This window comes from Anas platyrhynchos, chromosome 1, assembly GCF_047663525.1.
Source record: "Anas platyrhynchos isolate ZD024472 breed Pekin duck chromosome 1, IASCAAS_PekinDuck_T2T, whole genome shotgun sequence".
Classification (NCBI taxonomy): domain Eukaryota; kingdom Metazoa; phylum Chordata; class Aves; order Anseriformes; family Anatidae; genus Anas; species Anas platyrhynchos.
Window position 1 is genome coordinate 39857586 of NC_092587.1, and position 24593 is coordinate 39882178.

At 41.2% G+C, this 24593-nt stretch overlaps 1 protein-coding gene across 12 annotated transcripts in view; it reads right to left on the reverse strand.

Annotated features, from left to right (window-relative positions):
• Positions 1 to 18366, reverse strand: part of KCNC2 (potassium voltage-gated channel subfamily C member 2) — a 100491-nt gene extending 82125 nt beyond the window's left edge. For all 12 annotated transcript variants that reach the window (XM_038170710.2, XM_038170681.2, XM_072035017.1 and 9 more), the window contains exons 1-2: positions 18227 to 18366; positions 16967 to 17694 (exon numbers count right to left, since the gene is read on the reverse strand). In XM_038170710.2, the coding sequence (XP_038026638.1) occupies positions 16967 to 17626 (660 nt within the window). In that variant the 5' untranslated portion in view covers positions 17627 to 17694; positions 18227 to 18366. The remainder of the gene's footprint in view (positions 1 to 16966; positions 17695 to 18226) is intronic.
• Between the last annotated feature and the right edge of the window lie 6227 nt (positions 18367 to 24593).

Consider the following 24593-nt stretch of genomic DNA (forward strand, 5'->3'; position numbering starts at 1 on the left):
AATCTGAAAGACTCTCCAACAAAGCTTCTGATAGCTTTTAAGGCACTAAGGAAAAAAAAAATAAATAATAAATAAATAAATTAAAAAAAAAAAAAAAAAAAAAACAGGAATTAAAAAAAATGAATTAAAAAAAAAAGGAATTTGTATCAGCTTAAGCCTGGAACTCCAAGGGTCATCATATTTCTGTATTCAAGACAATGATTGAGAGAAAATTTACTAACATTCCATAGAGAAAAAGTAAAAATATTAAATAAATAAATAAATAAATAATAAAATGAGATGCTTGCTGAACAGTTTCTTCTAGACTTCACCTTTGATCAATGAAAAGCATGAGACAAGATTAAAGAACAATTAGGTCTTTAGGAAACATGCTTATTAAGCTTCTAATTCACTCATAATTTTCCTTATTAATAAGAGAGGGAGATTCCTGTGCTGGAAAATGCGGGGGGAAATTTCCATCCTTATTTAAAGTTCTGTCCCATCATTTAAAGTTGGTTTCACCTTTTCTCTTCAGAGCAAGACAGTAGCCATTCTTGGCACTATCTCTGGTGATTCTCCCACAAAAGAATAAAAGCTGCTGCTAGCTCATACCATGTAAATGCAACATTTACAGAAGAGTACCCCATGATGGAGTACAGATCACACATCTTTCTTCGTTTCCAGTAACTTCAGAAATGCTCTTTGTTTAAAAAAGTAGAAGACTCAGCTGGAATTTGAGGTTCCTCAAAGCCTTGCTAGTATTCTTTCTTACAATTGCAGTACTAGTGTTCTTTCAACAGCCCCCCCAAAAAAGGGTTTTAAGATGTAGAAAAAGCTTTGACTTGAATAGACCAATTCAGAATGATATAGTATACCCTGACTTAGGATAATTTTATTCAAGTCTATTATTTCTAGCCCATTAGTTCCTATGAAGGAAAAAAAAATCTTTCTGCTACTTAGTGAATTTCAAATATTAAAAATTTATCTTATTAGCCTCTTCTGTCTCTTTATCATGACCTATTTTTCATTTTTCTATGAACTTAAAAAAGTGCTCCATTTTCTTGAAAAATCACCATATAATAATATTTACAATATTAGTACATGTAGTAATTTTTATAATATTAGTACATAAATATGTTTAACAACTGAAAGCGTTTTAACACAGTTACATCTCAATGCCATATGTTACATATTTCCAGTTATTTATTATCTCTTATCTAAACCACTACAAACACTGCAGAATAAGCACGAGTTTTGATAGAGTTTATGCATGAGCAGTGTCAAGGCTGTGAGCTACTGATTCTCATTAGAAAAATAAAGAATAAGTGCACAGGCAGGACCATTTTCCAAATCTTACAGAGGTACACTGAATTTTTGCCCTTCAGATACAGCTCAGACAGATTCACAGTAAACTGAAAGTCTTAAATATTGTTTTCAGAAGTTCAAGAACCAAGTGTATTATTACACCTCAGATGTGATGCACCGCTCAGCATGGATAGGCACAGAGGCTTCTCCCTGGCCTTCTTTTTTCCCTTCCTCTCCACCAATATTTTATTCTAATCAACTGAAGATTCCCAAGGACTGTAATAAATGCAAATATTTTCACCCTACAAACCTGTTAACATGTATTTTTCCTTCCCTAGGCTGCAGAATAAAACAAATCTGGAAGCAACTATAACCAACACAACCTCCATTTCAAGGCAATGCCAGTCCCTAATTATCTGAGCCTACCTCATTTCGTGGTCCTCAAAAAAAAAAAAAAAATCTCCCCACCCCCATCATCAGGTCTTTTTTTTTTCTCTCTCTCCTAGCCTTTTTTTGTTAATTGCCATTTCGAATATATATATTTTTTCTTCAGCTTCTTCTGATTAGATATTTCCTTTAAGATTCTGTCTCCTCAAAGTCTTAATGTATTTTTTTTATTGGTTTCCTATTTATAGGTATTTATAGGAACACTCAAATCCTCTAGCATACTTAGCTTATCAGTTTGACAATGTGCAGTGTATCCAAGATTCCCTGCATATTCTAGGAGATCCTTTCCTGATTTAAAGATTGCCAGGCCAATGAGAAGCCCAGTGTCATTCTTTTATATACAAATATCCTGGAACTGAAAGAACAGCGCAATGCGCTACTATCTTTAAAATAAAAATAATTTTAAAAATAAAAACAAAAAATCAGGTTTTTACTCTAATAAATATTGTGGCGGTGAAGGAAGACCTTCTTAACCTCTACTGCCAAATTCACTTTGAAAAGCACTACAGCTTGTTAGCATGGCTACAAGCTCATAGCTTTTTTAGAGTTAAACTAGTGACCCATGCCAACAATTTGCCACTGCCACTAGGAATACATAGAACTATTTTTTTTCATGCTAAACTCCTGTAATGAAAGATTTGTTTTTCAAAGTTATACAGTGAATATGAAACCAGACCTGTGCTGTGTTCCTGATTCACTTTCACAAGGTTCAGAACCTTGCACAAAATCAGCACAACACATGCACAAAGGAGAAAGCATATGAGGTGGACTCATAAAACTATAACTCTATATATTTTCTGTTGCTAAATTCTTTACAGTTGATTTATTGCTTGGAAATGTGCATTCAATTCTATGTAAAATCTTGGATGTTGTTTCAAGATCAGATATTATTCTGCATAAGGAACTGTACTGAAATCCAGATCTGTTTTATGCAGCTATTAACAACGCTCCAAATGGGAATTTTTCAAACTTCAAAAGCCTCAGAAGAAAGTCCAAAAATGTAGGTTTCTCCTGTCAGGACTACAGGCAGTTACCATTTCAGGTGGAAAAAGAAACAGTGCTCACTCATTTATCCTGCCTCTTGTCCCACAGCTATTAACAGGGTGAAGAAATTGCTTGTCTTTCTGCAATCAGAGCAGACTTAATACTTGCAAGCTGCTGTCTTCTGTTCTGAATTCAACCAACAATGCCATGTGCTGCAAACATATCCCCAGATCTTGGCGAAATAAAGTTAGATGTCATTTCCAGCACAGAAACATAGCAGCTAATCTATTAATGAATTTCCTGTAGTAATTTGTATGGCTTTCATAATATGTAAAAGTAATATAAATGCTTCTGTTGACATGGGAAAGGGTTTTTCTGAGGATAAAGGAGAAATCAAATCAACAATGTCAGTGCCCACAGTTAAAGACAGATTTTCAAAACACTTCAACCATTTCTGTGGCAACTTGTTTGCTGTCCTTGGCTTCCACCATTTACACAATAATTCAGATCTATCGAGTTAACAAAATGTTTGACTTCAATTTTCAGTAAACTATTAAATTACGTCTTCTTCATGAAAATACATTTACCTCTATAGGAAGAATTCTCTCATAAGAAAAACTCACAGCTAGAGTTCTCATATAGATCAGTCTTGCACATGAAGCAGGACAGAAAGTTGGGTGTTATTTCAGAATTAAGGAGCAGGTATGACCTACTCCTTTGGGAAAATCATTTACCAATATTTACAGTAATTCAGTCACAACACCAGTGTGCTTAGCCAATAATGAACATCCAAACAGTTGCACACAACAAGTTAACATATTAAAAGCATCAAAGGTAGGAACTAGCTTTCACTAAATGATACAAACACTCCTGAAGTACAAAATCAAATGGTACCATCAGTATTGCTCATACCAGGCACTCTTATGGGATCTTGCTGCTTTTTTTTTATTATTATTATTAGGAAGAGTCTAATAAAACATATTCCCTAGAAGCACAGCCTGCAGTCTCAACCATTCCTCCCCTCCTCCCCATATCTGGTAGCTGAGGGCCACCACAAATCTATGCTTCAAAAGCAGAACACAACCAAGAATCAACACAAGATCATTGAAAATACTGTACAGTTGTTCTAATATACTGCAGATTGAATTGGTAGCAGAGCCAACTGTATAGATTGGCCAGTATTTCTCATTTTAAGACTCCCTGCTCTGTTTTGCCTGAATTTAACTGCACAGGCTGAATGCCAAATGTCTTTGTAAACATTCAGAAATTGGTGAGAAAGACTGAAAATTGCATTGTTTTCAGGTGTATTGAATTCCAGGAATCTTTTATTTCATAAGTTCTAACATAAATTCCAGGGAAAAACTCTGACAATCTGTGTATCTGAGCCAAGCTCCACCTTAATTTGATCTCCTTGCATTCATATGCTACAAAGGAATCTTCATTAACATGACTGAAGAGTTTCTTCCCATGTAAACCCTGCCTCAGTCAGCTCACAAAATGGATAATGTTTGCTTACTGAATTCCAAATTTTCTTTTTTCTAGATTGCTCAGGTGTGGGATATGTGCCTTCTTATTTGAATATTCCCTTCTGTCTCTGTTGAGCAAATCAAATTATCAATATACTTAGGGGATTTCCTCTCCTACTAATTATTGCATATACCACAAAGACACAGCCCCAGTTTATTCTCAGAATATACCCATGTTGTAAAATAAATGAGACAGAGGTAATGAAAAAATAAAAACAGAAGAACATGAGATGATTATATATACTTAAACTAGTGGGCACAGAAAACAGCAAACTATCCCCAATTTTCTTTAAAAAGTTCTTAAACTCTCCTCTGAACTACATTTGACTGTCACCAACAAAAATACTTAGTCCCTTTATGTTACTGCATTATTTTAGCACTGCGTTATTTTTTAAAAGTTATCTTGTAATCTTCTAGAGCAGGAGGACAGCTGTGTCTTCCCAGTTTGTAGACAGGGTGAATCACACCAGTGTGGTGAACCATGGAAGATGTTACAGCCTGGCAGGCACAAACTGTATCTCCAGAATTCCCTGCCAGTGCATTAGTCCCCAAGCCCTCTTTACTCCTCATCTCCCACAGAGTCTGACCAAACAAGTTTGTCATAACGTAATCCTTATAACACTCACAGTATGCACTGTACTAAGATTTTTGCATCTTCTATATAAATGTTAGGTTCACATTTTCATGCTTCTCTTTATTTGGCAATCCCATTCTGCCTTACAAGAAGCAGAAATGCGTGAATCTGATTTGAGATGAACTTCTCTTCATTCTACAAAAAATAACTAAACTTATAAATAAATAAATAAATAAATAAATAAATAAATAAATAAATAATAAAACAGGTTGGATTATTTCAAAGATGAAATATCATGGTATGTGTTTATCAGTCTCATCTCATGAAGATGATTGCCAAATCTGATGTTATTTAGCATTTCCCTTTTACCAATAGTTGCAGAGGGGAAAGCTACATCCCTGGGAGACATGTTTTTCCTAAAACGTCTTATAATAATAAAGAATGTACAGAATCTTACAATATAAAAATCAGTAGGGTTCAAATGCAAGACTGTATAATTTACCAGAACTTGTTATAGGCTTTTGAGCGATTCAGTTTAACTCTATAAAAATAATATAATTCTCTTAACTGTTGAAGGATGTTGGAAGTAAATCTGTGAAAAGAAGTCTTCTTGTTTAAAGTTTGTAGATGTTTTTTGTAACAATGAACACCACAGACTATTGGTTTCACACATTCAATAATGCAGGATTGACTGAATGAAATACTAAAACAATTTCCAACTTGATTTATGATTTATTGAACAAAAGGCAGAGCTCTCAAAGGATTTTCCTACATCAGCCAAGTCCACTCCAGGTACTGTGGCAGAGTTACACTTCCTGATGCTGCAACAAGTGGAAATGCAAATGCTTTCTTAAGAAAAGATGTCTTCTGCAAGGTGTTCAGACATGCTACTATTAGTATTTGAACTAATAGGTGGAATCTGTGTTAAACAATTAAAATAATTAAGTCATGAGACCTGGGATACGTCCTTCTTCATTAAAGTCCTCAAGGACACAGAGATGGGGAAAAATATACATATGCACAGAGAAAATCTTCTTGTCTATAATCTTACTTAATCTTAATCTTACTTACTATAATCTAACTTGATCATAATCAAGTTAGGAACACTGTTATGTACATGTTTAGAAACGCATATGTGTGTGTGTAAATATATACCAAGATTGCTGATGCCACCAAGCTGTGTGGTGCAGTTGACACACAGAAGGGAAGGGATGGCATCCAGAAGGACCTGGGTAGGCCTGAGGCCTGGTGGGCCTGTGCGAACCTCGTGAGGTTCAACAAGGCCAAGTGCAAAGTCCTGTACCCGGGCTGGGTGCAGGACCAAGCACAGATACAGGCTGGGTGGAGAATGGATTGAGAGCAGCCCTGAAGAGAAGGACCTGGGGGTGCTGGTTGATGAGAAGCTCAACATGAGATGTCAAGAAAGCTGGTGTGGGACTCTTTGTCAGGGAATGTAGTGATAAGACAAGGAGTAATGAGTTTCAAAGAGTGTAAATTCAAAATCAAAGAGTGTTGATTTAGATTAGATGTTAGGAGGAAATTCTTCACCCAGAGGATGGTGAGGCCCTGGCACAGGTTGCCCAGAGAAGCTGTGGATGCCCCATCCCTGGAGGTGCTCAAGGCCAGGCTGGATGGGGCTTTGGGCAACCTGGGCTGGTGGGAGGTGTCCTTGCCCATAGCAGGGGGATTGGAGTTAGATGATCTTTAAGGTCCTTTCCAACCCAAATCTTTCTGTAATTCTATGATACATCCCTATTGATGTATATATGGATAAAAACTCCACCTGAAATTTGAAAGCACAAGGACCATAAACATTGTTCTCCTGTGTCAGACTTACTCTTCACACCTGGTCTTGCAGGGCATGTAGTTGTCACACTGGCATGGTGCTTGTCTGAGCAGCAGAATCACAAGAAAAAATTATAGCACAAATTTTTACAGCATATAGTGTTTTCCCTTAGGCCCTACTATTGCCGAGACATTCCCACCTAGAAACAAGGTTTAGGTTTATGAAGAAAGGGTTATGTTCACCATATAATTACAAACCGTAACAATTACCTCATCATTTTTAAAAAGCTTTGCCAGTAAACAAACAAGATTTGCAATGTTTGTTCATTATAATTACTAATAGATGCCTCCTGATCTGTATTTTCAAGGAGTGAACAAACAGTAGCACTAGAAGACAGGAGTTCAATAATTTTCCTCACTCTGTTTTAGAAAGTTAGGTATCGATATTTTAACAAAAGCAGACACTGTTTCAAAGAGGATTGCCTTCATCTCGTGAATCTGTCATAACTCCAGTGCGAGATAGATTCCTCTAATGAAATACAAACCCAACATGAACTAAATCTGCACTTCTCTAAAGACTAATGGGTACATTTCTGCTACCAAATACTGAATTTAAATTTCTTTAAATTGTTGAGAATACAAAATCACTAAAATTGAAAAATCATTACAATACGTGATGAATGCCGTCACTCTCTCAAACAAATGCTGCTAGTACAGCTACTGAAGGTAGCACTGAGAGTAGAGAAGCATATATAATTATCATTGCAACTCAAGCTCAAGCAGAATGGTTAATTGTATTACAAAAACACTGGAAAAGCACAGATTCATAAGTATTAGAATAGTCGGTCATTGGCTCAGTTGTAGTGCAAGGTATTGAATGCAATGAGGTGAGGTTGAGGATTGAGGAAGCAGATAAGTTAGAACCAAGAGCCTCCAAATATGGTTTGGGGAGACACTTGCAGTTGTCTCAGAAGCTGAATTAAGATGAAGACCTGCATCAAAACTGTACTTGCTACAATAGACATTTCTAAAATTGAATAAACCTAGTCATTAGAGAAATCATTCTGAAAAAATCAAAGCTCCCTTCTCATTTTAAGATTAAGGAAGAGGCAACTGCAATGAACAGCATCAATCTGGTAGATAAACCTGCAGTTTAAAGGCAACTGACATCTTCCATCCTTAAAACAATGAAAGCCATTCATAAAAAATAGACATAATACAAAATGCCTTTCCCGGTTTTAAGGTTTGGCCGGCTGTATTGTGATAAAGTAAAATAATGAAGCTACATTCCTTGTTTCAGTCTACAATGGTTCAATTTCAACCAAGATGTAATTTTTCCTTTTTATCAAATATTCTCTGCTTTTTAATTTCCCCAGCTCATTTGTCCTGCTATTGAGAAACCAATTTAGAACACGCAATGACTAACCAAGGAGACCCTGTAGCTGCAATGCATCAAACCAATTTTGTTGACCATTCAAGGGTCACTGAAACATCAGCTTTTTGTGGCCCTTTTGGAGACAATTGACAAACACGACTGGTTCTTTCTCTAAGCTACATTGGCATAATATCACCTGGGCAAGCTGGAATCTAACTCCAGCCTACTGTCAAAAGTTTCAACCTAGCCTAGCATATATCCAGTAATGAGATTTACTGACCAAGGGATGGAGACATCTATCTAAGTTTTTAAAATAAATTTAACATGAAGTTTTACCAGATAACAAGCAGGCAATGACTTATGCAGCAGAGCTTATGTTCAATATTTGGGCTGAAATCCTACCTCACTTGACTTCTACCAAAAAAAAAAAAAAAAAAATCCCTTTTGATGCCATTTATTACAGTTACTGTATATACACTTTATTTTTTATACTATGAAAATATGAATCACAAAATAATTATTACATAAAGGACTTCATTTTTCAGTGTAAGGGAAAGAGTTAAGTTCCGGCAAGTGGCCCAAACTCAGTTCCCAGTCCAACAAAATATTTTGACACAAGATTAAACTTAAGCACACAAGAAATCAAATGAGCATCTAATGTGTTTAAATATTTTCCCAGACCAATGCAAGGATGTTCAAGATGAAACCCATATGTGCCTGGAGATGAATCATTTCCTAAAATTCAAATGGAAAAGTGAAGGTAGATACTAGACCTAGAATCTCAATGGAAAGAAAATTCCTTTCCCCAGTGTGATTAGAAACCAAAAAGAGAATTGAGGTTCTTCTCCAAGCCAGAACTGGATTAAATTTAGAATGCTGCAAAGTTCCTGTTTAAATAATAATAATAATGCAGAATGCTTGGGATGATATTGGGGAAAAAAAAAAAAATCTAATATAGCTTTTTCCACCTCTTAACCAATGTAATTCTGTAAAAATTAATATAATCCTGAATCCAATTATTATGAATAATTGCCATTCACATGGGTAAAGGATTACTAGGTGCCAATGAATAACATACATGTAAAAACAGACACTTCATTTTAAAATTGCCTAGAATTTTTGAATACATGTTCAAGAATAAGGACTCGCAAAGATGTCTCCTATGGTGTTGTCTAAGAACTAAAGAAATTTTATAACCATGTGTTTATGTACTTTAAAAACAACCTTTACCTTATTCCATAAGAATTTTTACCACTAGTTTAAAAAAATATATATCTTTCTGTGGTTGCAGAGTCTTCATATTAAATACTAATTACTACATGCTTGATTACCCTTGATCTCACAGTAGACAGCATATAAAAGTGTAATACATTTTGTGAACATTTATATTTTGAGAAATTAAGCAAGCCAAGAGAAATATGATTAGAGATGTTACTTTTCCCCCTAGTTAAGACCCACTGAGCAGCAGGGTGCCTGTTGGGAGGCTGACTACTCCAAACCAGCACCATGACGGGCAGCAAAGGTGCCCCCCAGGCAAAACCGTCAGGATCTCATCTCACGCTCCTTATTTTTGCAACCACATGTAAGTAGCATTTCACAGCACCATTCTGTGTCACCATTTGTGTCACTATACTTAATGTTCTCTAAAGCGATTCCCTGAAAGAGAATTTTCTCAGCCATTGAAATTGAGTCTTAGTGTATGATTTCTGTTACTTCAAAATCCCACATAGTGCTAGACCCCTAGCATTAGAGTAGCCCTGAGCTTTTACTAAAGAAAGCACTTCATTGTGGTGAAAGTCATTCCTGAAGAAGAATTATTTCTCTTAGGATAAGGTTTAAACATTTAAGAAGATTATTGCTATACAGCAGTATACTCTACAAATCATTGAAACAAAAAACACAAGTTTCAAGATACTCCACCTTGTTCAGTGTAGGCATACTGAAAAGGAAAAAAAAAAAAGAAAGAAACAACAACAAAAAAGATTTGTATGCTATATACTAATGACAATGTAAATATTTAAGAAACTATACTTATCTCAGAAATAAGACTAAATGATAGCATATTCTTTATTCAACACATATAAGTAAACTTTACCATATTATTCAGCACCAGGATAAAAGACTGTTCTCCTCTATTTACAGCATTTTTTCAGGAGCATATCAAAGACCTGATACCTAAGGTTCACCTAGAAATGCTAAGAAACTAAAAAAGGCTGTCTGTCATAAGAGAAGATTGAATTATTACACTCCTGCAATAGTTAACCTACAGGTATAAAGACCAAAATCACAGCAACATCTCAAAATCTTCAGACAGGGAAAAAAACAGAGATGTAATATATAATTGGATAATCCATTTTTTAAGCTTCATGTCACTACTTCAGTCAAAAATTCTGCAAAGCAAATTACAAATCACAAGAAAATGTGTTTTATGTGATTAGATGGCATTCTATTTTTAACACTACTGATTAACAGATGGAAGTGGAGTTTTTCTTTCAAAAGTGCTTTAGTCATCATAAAGTACTAACAATGATGTTAATTAAACACATTTGTAGAACTAAAAAAAGAAAAGTGATTTCATGTTCTTTCTCTACAACTGTTTCTGGATCTCTTTCTGATATGATTACCATTCAGTTATAGAAACGTATACACGTGTATGTAAATATACCAGGTCAGCACTAACAACTTAAATCCCTTTTATCATGTTGATAATGCTAAATTTGATAATTGCCAATGCTAAGATTATATTACTATGTCTGTACACATTTCCATAGTTGTATATTGCGTTCACCACTTCAAAGTATTTCTGGTGCAAGAAATATCCTCATGCTTCAGCCCTTGCATCAGGAGGAAGGCTCTTTAGAAGCAACTGCACACGTAAGAAAGTATTGCTATAAGAAATATCCTTAGCAGAATTATAACCAACAGCTTGATATTCCATATATTACCCTATCTGTATTTTTATTGGCCTACATACTTTACTCATGGTAAAAAGTAAACAGCAGAAATCCCCACAAGCTCCTACATGGGATCAGTAAGCTTATGTAAATCACACTGCCAGCAGAAATGTCTGAAGAAGAATTTAGTGAAGAGAATTAGAAGGGAACATCCCATCCCATCAGGTGCTAAATACGGAAAGTACAAACCCTTTCTTTCCTGTTCTGGCTGAAGGAAACCATGTTTCCCCAAGATCAGCTAAGAGCAGGAATCTCTGTGGAGTTGAACAACGCCGAAACACCACTTGCAATCAGAATATAAAAATATTTAAAAATTGTATAGAGATGCCTTTGCTCTTCTCTGATACTTCTTCCCTGATTGCAAGGTAACTTCATAGGAAGAGAACAGACACTTCCTGCCAATGACTGCTGAAGACAAAAAGGGCAAATAAGTTTTACACAGAGTTTCCTTAAAACATCTTAGAGTTTCTGCAAAGAGGGAAACTAATCAAGGACTTGAGATTAGTCCAAGTTCTGATTTTTTTTAACTATTATTTAAAACAAATTCACAAAAACAGGCAAAAAAATGCTGGCTTCTTCAAAGAGCATTGATACATTTATCATGGGCGAAGTACCAGACACTTTATGAATATAGGGTCCCTGAATATACCATTTTTAATTCACTTTTTTCTTACCCTGACTGCATTGCATGATGGCATTATTCTGTGTGATACCTTATATTCACCAGAATTTGAGCTACTCCTCCTCCACCATCTTAGTAGGTTTGAAAACACATTCTCACCCCCAAAGTAAATCATTTTAGCATTTCACTGTTGTAAACAAAACATGACAGAGAGCAGAGCGTTATGTCTGAACTGCATAAAAGAATCCTGTCTGCCAGATTTCTCAACCAAGAATAATTCTCACACTGTTATTATCTTGAGCTATGTGTGTTAGGCTAATTTCCACTTCCAGTTACACCAAAGCAAATACTGAATAAGTCCATTAACCAAATTATTTCAGTCAGAAAACGAACCTGGCTATGTGCATGGGCAAATATGTGACAGCATCTATTTCTGAAATGATAGGGCAGATCATCTCTGTGGCGTTCATGTCAGAGCCATGACAAAATGCTTCTCCGAGATTAATAAGTGACAGAGAGAAGGCTGTTTTCAATGGAAAAAGGAAGCCAAGAGCTGGCTTGTTTCCATGGAAACAGTAGCAGCAGCAGGCAGAACAGCTGTAGAAGAAAAAGGCAGAAGTTAGGGAGGCAGAAATCTTTCTGATTTTACCTCACCGATATATCAGTGCCATCATATTCCAACTAAATTTAATGTAGATCAGACATGCCCATGTTGAACAGGTAACTCATTAAGCAACAATTTACAATTAAGTCTTTCAATAGCCAGCATTCCAGAAATAAATTAATAAAAATGACTTATAATGTGATTTAGTCATCCTGTGTACACTATGGAGCATACAAATGCCCTTAACAGTGATGCCTCATGGTGTTTGTCACTAGGTACAAATCTTGCTGTGGCTTTAAAAGCAACTGCTGCTTCCATAGGCTGAATGCTTTAAGCAGAACCACTTTTTTTAGCCAATTTAAGAGAATGGACTCTCCTTTCCCACTTAGAAATAAAATTCAACACTTTGATTACCAAGATGGCAAGAGGAAATCCCTCTTTCAGTTTCTCTGCCATTCTTTACTATTTTCTTTGTACACTTCTATAATCATTTTCAGATAGAAAAAATCTTCATAATTAAAGAATTACTTAAGAGTAAGATCTAAAATATACTTGCTTTCCTTCTTGCATAAAAGATAGAGAGTAAAGGCTTGCACTTATAAATTAAATGGCTTTTCTATTTTTAAGAAAGCAAATGAACTCTTCTCTTCGCTATTAACCTACAAATGTATATTCTGAGCTAAGCATATTCTCCCCACTCCATTTATAGTGTCTCCATCAGACTGTCCCAGCAGCATTGCTTCCACCAGAAATGAAAGCTGTTTTACATTATGAATAGCCAAAGTCCTAAATATAAACCATGCAATTCGGCCACCCTGGGACATGACAGGTATCTAGTTTCCTGGAAAAAAAAAGTGCACAAGCTACCAAGTAAATATATGTTACTTTTATTAAGAATGCTCTCCAATATGATTTCTGGGGCTTTAGGTTGTTGAGGGGATCCATAAAATCATATTCTCCCCATTCTCCCTCCTGACTTATTTCAGCTGAGCCTTCCTACGACTAACCTCACCAAATGCTCGAGGCCAGTGGAAGCATTACAACAAGCCTCTGCTGATGTGACTCCACCACGTAGAGCAGCACACAGGAACTTTGCATTTCCAGCCAGCAGTGCTGCTTGCTGCTCATGTCCCGCTCCCTGCATCACGATGAAGTGCTGTAGGATTACTGTTTTTAAGAACACCTGCAAGGTGTGAGCGTAAATCCCAAACTGCAAGGCTCTCTGGTTTTGGGGTTTTTTTTTTTGCATTTCTGTGATCACCCAAGCAAACTTTACAAATACGAATGCTAATTAGCTTTTATCCTTCCCTTGCAAACCAAATAATGATGGTCTTTCTGACAGAAAAGAAAGGTGCAGCAGTGGGGTTATGCCAGGTCCCTACAGCCACCACACATGACACAGGACAAGCAGGCAGTGCCTGACTGTGTGCCCCAGACCACCACCAACCCACCCACCCTGGCTTCCCCGTCCCAGCTCCACACACAGACGGACAGGCTTCTCAGAGGGACAGACAGACAGCTGTGAGCATTGAGATTCCCCAGGGCATCTGTGAGTTCCTGCGCTAAGTACATGAATAATCCATAATCCTTAGGAAAAATCAATGACAAATGATAATTATTTCTTTAAGCAGTGCCATACTTCAACTATTATTCAACAGTAAAAGGCCTTAAAAGCTTAATTAATTTGAAATATGATATCTGAGACTGGCACTGACATTCTAGGTCCCTCTGGGCATCTGCAGACGCTCTTTCAAACTCGTGCTTAATTATGCCTCTTGTACTTTCTTACAAACTATTTAGACATTTCTTTGCACTAAAGCATAATGAATACTTTGTACTTATGAGGCGAGGGATGCCAAAGGATACCAAAATAGTCTACAGGTGTTAACTAGTCACACTCAGTTCACACGACTGAGGTAAGAATTGGATAAGGATCTGCTTCAGAGCTGCTTAAACCAACACACAGGAAGATTTATTTGCCCAATACATCTTTTCCTGTGACAGTATCTTACGCCAGCATCTCTGCACCTGCATAGCAGTGTCCTGTCAGATGGAAGTTTGTGAATGATAGCTCTATTAATCCTGGAGTGAAAGGAGTGCCACTCTACCCTTTAATTACAATTCACAGACTATAAAACCCAAAATGATAAAATGAAAACAGAAACAATATTCAGAAATAACTCCTGAACTTGAAATACAAAGTAAAGAGTTGCACGTTTCAAAGTAATTGTACATATGTGTATTACATTCTATATTTACAAAAAAAACATGGCTAGTAGATGTCACTCACTGATTAACAAACTGCACACATTAAAGTTGATTTTTTTTTCATCTCCAATGAAGCAAACCTTTTTGTCAACAAACTAGTTTCTCTATTTATATAACACCATTGGATGGTCTTGCTAGAATAATCTTGTGCGTGCACTATCCCCCAATAGGTTACCATGGCAACTTATATTTGAATTTCTATAAATTTCTATTTTTAGAGATCACAGTTTAGGATAAAGAAAATCAGAAATATTAAGTACCGTTTCATTAATAACAAATATCCAGTTTTTAATCAACATCATATTTCCCAGAATGGATATCGTGGAAGTTAAATCAGGCAGCAATGCTTTAAACAAATAAATAAATAATTACCACAGTTACTAAGAAAGTTTACCACTAAGCAGTCTCACCATAATCCCAGCAGTGCATGAGTCAGTAGCTAACACTATGAGACAAGATTGATGTTCACGGAGTTTTTCTTGCTTTCAGTAAGGCCAGGATTTCACCCAAATATTTTTAGAGTTAGTCATCATTTCAGCTGACACACAACAATATGCTGGCATTTGCCAGAATGCTCAGAAAATAACGTCTCTCTCTCTCTCTCTCTCTCAGGTGTGGGAAAATGTTGAACTGACAGTAACATCTCAGTTCCACGCTGAGCTTCCCATCACCTCAACTGCTATGTGTTCAGGTGTGAGCACCAGGTGTATGCCAGTCCCTAAGTGCAAAGGTGCTTTATGGTTTAAAACTTGCCAGGATTCTGCAACTTGTCTTCCTACTGGAAAGATCACTATACACAGTAGCAGAACTGAAGAAGAAAATTAAAACACCAATTTAGACACTGTTGCTACAGCTCTGACAGTGCCTGTGGTAGAAACCAGAACACAACACTTAAAACCAGTTTTTAAGAGGTCAGTATTGTTAATCTTACACTATGACATTAACTTAATTAGCACTCATTTCCAAATTTGAGAGGTATTTACCCGACCCACTGATGGTGTAGCATGGATGGGAAATTGGGCAAACCTTGCCTACAGGTTCTGTTGGGGTGGACTGAAGTGGGCTGAAAGCACAAGTGACGGCTCTGATTTTGGGGTGTAATGGCAACCAGCACCCTATCCTCGTATTCCTCCTGCTACCTTCCATGTAATGTTTACTTCAGGCTCATCAGTGCCCCAGCACAGTCCACGGGGAAGGCTCCGTAGCATAACAGCTGCGGGCTCGCTGCTGTCAGCAACTTTGACAGAAGCAGTGGTGACAGACAGGCTGCAGCAGGATCGCTGCACGCTGCTGTTTTGTCAGGTACCTGACAGCAAAAGGAGCTGTGGAGTTCCGGCAGCGAGGATGTGAGCAACGCGTGCGAGTCGTTAATGAGCAAAACCAGAAAAAACTCCCAGAAGCGTCTTCAGAACTAATCCAGTATTAAAAATGTACTTCAACTATCAGCTGGAGCCAGCTGCCAAAGGTAAACAAATTGTTGGACACTGAAAACATTAACAGTGCTGGCACTCGGCAAATGTCAGTAATAACTAGAAGGATGTTGCTTTCTGTGTTGCCTAGCCCACTAAGTTCGTGGGGGTTGCCAAGTTTCACAGAACCTGCGCCAGGCCATGAGGTGCAACTCAAGAAATCTGTGAGCCACACATTTATGCTCGCATCTATCGGCTTGCCACGAAATTGGTATGGCTGATCAGGGGATGGCACTGGTTGTAACTGCACTTTTTGCAGGATGAGGCTCAGGTCTGAACGCTTCACGGGAAATCCCAGTAAATACACCACAAAAAACTTACTGATATTCTTAATTCGAGCACGTTTCCCATTACAAGTTCTTTTCACGCGTTACAGGGAGGATTTGTTGCTGGTTGCTTTTGTCACAGCTACGTTCAAGGCATGGCTGTGTATTTCTCCCAAAGGAGTTACAACTATTAGTTTGCTCCAAAGCCAGGGTTAAGAAAGCAAACTCCCGTCACCACTGATAGCAGCAGCTACCCGGCAGAACTAAAATCCAGATCGTACTCCAGAGCAGAAAGTAGCATCAAAAACTCAATTCCTTACCTAAATAATGAAAGCTTACTCTGTTCACCAACCTGCCAGTCACAGGCTGGTGAGGGTGACCCTGAGAAACCAGTGCGGGCAGTCAGGGTGACCCTCTGCCACACGCACTGCGTTGAACTCGGACCTTCTCCCAGCGCTGACAGAGGGATGCTGAAGGGACAAGGTGGCCAAGGAGGCTGCCACCACCTCACCCCAAACCCAAGGCTACCCTGAGAACTGGGGTGGGATGATGGCTCCCACACACCCCACACACCGCCCTGGGGGCCCTCGGAAAGGAGCCCCTTGCCACCTGCAGACACAGAGGGCCACCAGCATCACCCCATGGTGGTGACCCACCCAAGCCACACTCCCACCCCAAGCCGGCCATGCTTCCCCTCGCCGCCCCGCGCCCCCACCGTCCACCCCAGCACCCCGAGGCACGGACAGAGGCAGGGGCAGGGTCTCCCCTGGCCCCCCTGGGGGCGGCAGCGCCGTCCGAGGGTGCTTACCCTGGCGGCCCGCGAGGAGTAGGGGTCCTCGAAGAGCGCCCAGACGCGGGGCTGCAGCCGCTTCCAGCGGCCCCCCTTGCCGTCGGCGGCCCCGGCGGCAGCCCCCACGTCCTCGATGCCCAGCCTCTTGGCCGCCAGGTCGTCGTCGTCGCCGTCGGGGGGCGGCTCGCCCGTCAGCAGGTCGGGCGCCTCGAAGATGTCGAGCGCCTCCTCGGCGTCGCGGTGCTGGCGGTAGGTCATCCAGCAGCAGGGCTCCACGTCGGTCTCGTCGATGCCCCAGAAGGCCAGCTCCTCCTCGAAGAGCGGCCCGCAGACGTCGGCGGGGCAGTGCAGCTTGCCGGTGCGGTAGTAGTTGAGCACATAGGCGAAGACCCCCGGGTGGCGGTCGAAGAAGAACTCGCTGGCCCCGCCGCCGCCGCCCCCGAGCCGGGGGCCGCAGCCGCTGCCGGGCTCCGGGCAGCCCCCGGCCAGGGGCGGCGGGTTGGGGGGCGGCGGGGGCGGCGGCGACGGCTCCTCGGCGCCGGGGGACTCGCTGCGGGACTCGCAGGCGAGCAGGGCCAGGCGGGTCCCCGGCAGGGTCTTCAGGGTGCTGCGGTAGGTTTCGTGCCGCGTGCCCCCCACGTTGAGGATCACCCTCTCGTTGTCCTCGAGCTTCCCCATCGCTCCGGGTGGGACATGACTGGGCAGGGGGCAGAGCGGGCGGGTCCGGGGGGGACGAGCTTCTGCGCCTTCAACGCGGACAGAGGAGAGATGTGAGGGATGAGGGATGAGGGAGAAGCCCCCCCCGGCAGCACCGCGCCGCTCCCCGCCCAGCCCGGCCCCCGCCGCCCCGGGCACGGCTCCAGGCGGTCCCCCGGTCCCCCCGGGGCGAGCTGCGAGCTGTCAGCGCTCCCCCCCGGCAGGATCAGCCGCCCAGCCCACCGCCACCACCGCCACCACCGCCACCGCCAGCTCCTCGCGGGGCTGGGGGAACAGAGAGCGGGCACCTGCCTTGTGGTAGCCGAGCAGCTTCCTATGGAGATAAAGAGGGGTGGGAGGCTTGTTCCCCCCTCCCCATCTATTTATGATTGCTTTGTGGGATGAAGCAGCTCGGGCGGCAGGCACACCCTTGGAGAAGCCGTTCGTGCGGAGCCGGGGCTGCCACTTTCCCAGGGAAACCACGCATCTCGGGGACGAGCCGGGGAAGGCAGGGCATCCTTCCCGATCCCCCCCCACCCCCCTACCTTGTCCCTGCCGCCCCCCTCCCTGCCCCTCCGGTACCTGAGCCAGGGGGCAGAAAGCGGCTCCCCTCCTCCTCCCGCGGCGCCAACTACTTGTTGTTTTCCTCCTGCCTCCCCTCCGGGCTCAACTCCGAGGGGAATACCAGCGGCGCCCCCCGAGCCCCCGCCTCCGTCCCTTCCCCGGGCCGCCGCCGCCCCGGCACGGCCGGCAGAGCATCGCGGGCGGCCAGCGGGGACACGGGCAGCGAGCGGCGCCTCCCCGGGAGCTGCGAGCCCCGGGAGCCCCCCCGCAACCTCCCCGCAGCCCCCACGCGGGGCCCAGGCTCCTCCCCGGGGCGGGGGGAGGCGGCAGCGCAAACAGATCCCGGCCGCCCCAAAAAATAGGCAACCCACCTTCCCCCCCCCCCCGTCCCCGCACACTGTGGTTCGCCTGAGGGAATCAGCCGGGAAGGGATGGGGGCTGCGAGCGGTGTTTTGTTTTCCTGATTTTATTTTCTTTTCGTGAAGAAAAGCGGCGCCCAGCTACAGGTGAGGGCAGGGAGGAGATGCCCGCAGAGGGTCCTGGCACCCTGCAGCCACCAGGGTCCTCAGGCACCATGGGCAGATGATGGAGGGGGGCTGCGGTTTGTAGGGCAGCCTGAAAGCACAGACACCGGGCACAGGGTGCTCTCCACCCACAACAGGCTCTGGCCACCGTAGACTGGATTAAAGGTGAGAGATCCCAATACTGTACAAGGTACTGCAAACACCTGTGCTGAAATCTCTGACTCTAAGCCATGTGAGTTATTTTCGACAGCCTATTTTACTGATGTCTGGTTTCAGCTCAGTTGGAAAAGGAAAGAAATGTCCAGCCCCAGAAGATATGCAAGAGGAGACATGATTCCTCTTGCTCCTTCCTCAAAAAACAGCAATAAAACCAACATTTTTCTTCCATACCAAGCGTATTCCCTGGCATGAAGCAGGGTAACGAGGGGAATAATGCTATTGAAACATCCCCTTCCATGTCAGAGCCATGCTGGAAGCAATGCTCAGAGGACAACACCACACTTCGACCAGCTTCCTTTAACCCAGATCTGTCGGTCTGTGGCATCCATGATGTAAATGCAGACTCCCAGAGCTGCAGCAACTTTCTGAGATGAGTTTCAGAAGCTTGCTCCAGCTGTACATTTTGAAGTTCCTTGAAAAGAAAGAAAAAAAAAAGAAAGAAAAAAAAAAAAGCTGGAATATTTCCTGCCAAGGCAAATATAATCAGTTAGTGAAAACTCCTGGGAGCCAAAATTAATATTCAATTACATAGCTGTAAATCCAGTGGAAAGGACTCACCCACCCTGAGCCAAAGTAGCACTGCTCACGCCATACTTGCTTTTCTTTGCAGAGAGGATTCTGGAGAAAAGGGGACGTGCAGAAGGAGAGAGCAAAGCAAAATGAATATGCATCATTGTCTCTCTGACCTACAAGAGGTTTCTGGAGAAATGCAATCAACTACATCTCTGCAGCATTTATCCATTATGGAAAGCCATGCGGTGGCAGTAGCTGCCAAAACACCAGGCAAACTGTACCATCGGTGTCAGGACTTCCCCCTGAACTACCACCGTCTGCCCAAATCCCACATCCATGGTCACATTACAGGACACGCACATCCCTCCACGAATAAACAACCAACCACCACAAACCAAAGACTAGCAAGGATGGCATCTCATAATCAAAACTTTACAGTCATACCCCATAACGCATATGTCATGAAAAGGCCTGTATATAGTTTATGCTTCAGACTTCTTAAACGCAGGGTAGTTTTGTGGATTTTTTGTTTCAATGTTTTTATATTATTATTATTATTATTCCATAGAGAAGAAGTAGCTACAAAAATCATTTTTATGATTGGTAAGAAAAAGAGTGGTCTCTCCGGTAATGTAATAGTCCCTCAGTCAAGTCAAAATGTCCATATTCTACAGCACGTCTGTTTCTAAACATAACGCTATTAATTTCTCTGTCGCTCTTCCTTGTATTTTCAGCATGTGGCAGATTTCTCAATGAAGGATGAAATTATGTCAGACACTGACTTTTCAGAGCCAAAATTTTCTTGACTGATATAATGGAATAAGAAGATAATATTCTACATCGGCAATAATAGTAACATTTACGAATTAATTTCACACCCCACAAGACACTGACCTGAATTTTGGCACCTCTCAGTTTCCAATAAAAGTGGAAATGTATGAAACATATGTAAGAAAGAAATGTGCCTCCTGAGTTAGGCGTACCATGAAATATATCTGCAAATGGGGGGACAATAAGCATAAACTCTCAAATATTTTCATGTAAAAGTTCAGTGGAAATGTTTCTGTAGCTCAGAATTTGGAACTTAATTTGAAGAACAGAGTGACGCTAGGTAATATACAACCAATTTTCCCTGCTTGATAGGTGTTATGAAAGGAAAAGTCCTATGTTATTGTTTTAACTGACAAAGCAATAAAATTAGCTGTGAAGACTGCCATCAGAAACCCAAGCCAAATGAGCATTTTAGTTACTAGTAGTGATCGTCATTCATGCAAGCTTGAGTGCTGCAAAGCAAAGTCATTGAATTGCCAGCTGTCTAACAATAAAAGAGTAAATGGAAGGAAGGCAGAGGCAGGGAAAAAAAAAAAAAAAAGACACATGGAAAAGAAAAACAGATTTGAGGGCAAATAGAGCATACCCCTGTTACAGCTGTGCTCTGAACCACCTTCTGGAGGAGCTCTGGTGCCCAAGAAGGTCAACCTGCCCAACTACCTTCTGGAGGAGGACATAAGGTAGAAGCCACCACTTCCTGTTTTTCATACGATGTTGTAATTGGGAAACAAAGAAATCAATTTTATAATTGAGAGTTATAATGAAGACAGTGCAACACAGCCAAGATACAATCAATTTATATCCGTTTAGTTGATGATTAAATAAATGAACTAATTATTTTAAATATTCACCATCATTAACATTTTATTAAGCTTCTCCATGTTTCTTTTACTTATTTTTCTATTTTCCCTTATTATTTATAATCATCTCTACTATTTACAATTACATATACTAATTCATTCCAGATCTTGCAGAATGTGACAGCCATGTTATACTCAAGTATTCTGCTGATAAGTCAGAATCACTATTCAGAATTTAGGGGGAGGAAGAGGGACAAGCTTAGGTTAAGTGAATGTCTGTGAAACAACAATTAGAAAGCCATGGGGTAATTAAAGTCCACAAGGAAACAAAGCCAAAAGGAAGTTGTCATCATTTTTACATTATGTTTATTAAGGAAAGAAAAAAGCTAGAGGACCCAGGCTGGGGTCTGCTGAGAAGCCACGCGACACATTGGAAAAATGGGTGAGCACTAATTGCATTGCCTGGTTAGGAATGCACAGCACAGCCTATGCTCCCTGGAGGTGGGGAGTAATGTCTACAGTTTTCCATACATTAAGGCAGGCTTCAGATTTCTCCTATCAGAAGAAAGGGGTGTTGGGAAGCAATGTGGTCTTGTGCAGTTCCAGCTGCAGCCGCACATTTCTCATGGGGTTCCTGGCACAGCTCTGAGCCACACGGCTGTGTTGTCCCTCAGAAGTACTCCTCTTCTCTTCTGATGTAGTTTGAGACCCTGGAGCACACCAGCCTGCACGTCCTCATCCTCTTCTCAGTTCTGCAGTCCTTCCACAAGCGATCCAAGGATTTCAAAGCCACATCCCTCTTTGTAAGCAAGTCATACCACAAAGCTGCACCATTTCTTTGACCCTTAGAAACCATGACCCTTCACTTTTGATGAAAAAGGGCACCATTCCTCCAAAGCAGAAGTGGATCCCACACGCCCTTTGCCCAAACGTCACTCATGCCAGAATTCTCTGAAACCCTCTGGCTTTTTCATTCATGCCCTTCAGCTCCCCTTGATTACAAATGTCAGAGATATTAGTAATGCAAGATGGTGGAAAGAAATATTACTCACCTGTTTCTGCTGTAACTCAAGTAGCTTTGTCAGTGCTGATTCATATTTGTGGGATGCACGTTTTTCCCTGGCAATGTGGGATATTACATTCTGCTCATGAAGGAGGCATTGCCTGAGGCTCTGTCCATATTTACATCTTTTGGTGACCAAAAGCCGAAATAGCAAGAATGAATTTTTGATCTATCCTGAAATTTTGCTTCAGTTCCAGCTAACGGTCAGTGATTTCTCTCATCCATAATCTGTCAGAACACGGTGCCACTTCTGAGGGACTGTCACGGGGCGGGGGGAAAGGTTGTCTTAGAATGATCTAGTCAAGCATGTAGAGTCCAGAGGGACAGGGAAATGAATACAGCAACTCCAAACTAGTTTCAGCTCTTGGGTACAAGCTTCCATCATTCAAAGGGGGTTGATGATCTTTCCATTTGGAACCAGAAAGCCCAGAGAGACAGGGAAATGCCCAAGCCATGCATCTTCTCCTGCAGTATTGCTAAATGAGCCAACAGAGATATGCTGGCCTCCACTGGGTCTCACTTTTGTTTTCTGGTATGAATGCAAGCTTCATGAAAGTTTTGGGAAATGTAAGCATTTCTGCAATTTTCTGTTCTTTACACATCTCATTCTTCTTGACTGAAGCTTTTGAAGAACAGAACAGTAATAAAACTCTGTTATTATGCTTGCATTCAGCATAATGATGGTCTCATCTTGTTGCACATTTTAAGCAGTGCTATGATATAAATAATAATAAAGTCACAGTCCCCTGGAAGATACAGGCCAGAGAGCTTTCTTCAGCTACAGAAAAGCATGGCCTGAAAGATCTAAATCTGTCTAAACAGAAGAGATACCTTATTATCTATTTTAGTACATCCTCCACAGGAAGGAAAAGAAAAAAAAAATCTATAACATAGTTTGCTCAGCAACATCTGTCATTTTGGTTTCATTGGCAAAGACTGTATGAAGAAACAGCCTATTTGCAGGGATACTCCAGAAGGACCATCAAGCAACCTAATGAAGAACTTAGAACAATCTTTAGTTTTTAGGTCTGAGTTGGATACAATTTGACTCAGACACACACACACACGTAACGCCTTAACATAATTTACAAAAATAAACATACATCTATCATCCAGCACACATACTGCTTACCATCTATCAATACAGAACAGCTATTCTATATTTTTAAAAGAATAGAAACACTCACTAAAATTCTCTAGGAGCAGTTTTGTTTCACTGGAAGTTAGCTTTGAGGGAGTCAAACAACCTTCCTTCAGATGCCATCAAAATCACTGGAAACACACTAAAGATCCACCAACATTTTCAGATGTGGCCAGTATTGCTCCACCTAGTTTGTGTGTTCCTTCACAGCTCAACTTGAAACCTACCTCATCTATCATTTTCCTCCTTTCTGTGACTAACAAACCCCGTTACTTTCATCAAGTTTTAGAAAGAGATCACAGTATATCTGTCCCAACAAGGCAAATGATCCACTTTAACAAGTTGTCTTCCAAAGCTGTGTGCACTGATGATGTTTGAGGCATCCCTGAAGAAACAGCCATTTCATTGACCATTCTATCCTGTAGCTATTGTTACAAAATCTCTATCTCATTCTCTACTGTTGATTCAAGAATTAATAATTATATTTTGCAACATTTTTTTTTTCTTCTCATTGCAAGTAGTTATATTTTACCTGTCAGAAGACAACCCCCTAGAGTGCAAGTGGCAAAAGTCTCGTGCAGAATCTCACTGAAATTGATTTTAAATCAGATACCTTAGCTATGCAGGAAGAAAATAGGTTTCTTCCTAGTGTCTGCAGTCTCATAGAGCAGACACAACCTCAGTGTATGCAAGCTTAATTAATTTTGACTGCCTCCATTCAGTTGCAGTCAAGTTTTTCTCTCTGATTTTTTTTTCCATACCACTTTGCAGACAAGATTGCCCAAATCTGGACTGAGCCGTCTACTGCCATGGAAACAGAACAGTATTCTCAAGAGATAAACACTGCATCTCCTCTGCTAGTGCTTCAGCCATGCTTACAAAAGTTAGAGGTGCCGGCAGAGATTTCTGCTGCAACCTGTAAGCTCGGCCATTACCCTATCTGGCAGGGGAGAGCCGGATGGGAAATGCCACATCCATCATGGGCAGCATCAGCAGCGCTTCCTCCTCAGAGGCAAGGTGCCAGTGAGCCCTGAAGAGCCATGCAGGGTCGTGCTTGGGCAGAGAAGTCTCGGCAGAAACAGCTAGCTCTCAGTTAGTATCCCATCCCCGTATGAGGAAAATCAAAAGAAGTTGTGAAGCTGCAGGTTTTCTTGGTCTCTGCCTGTCTTTAAAGAAGTTGCCTTACGTACTTAAGTGCAGAGCAAATTGGTACATTGACTGTTATACTTGGTTGCCAAAGAATGTGCCCCATCCGTGCTGATCTCGCAAGTGTTACCGCAGCATTTGATATTCT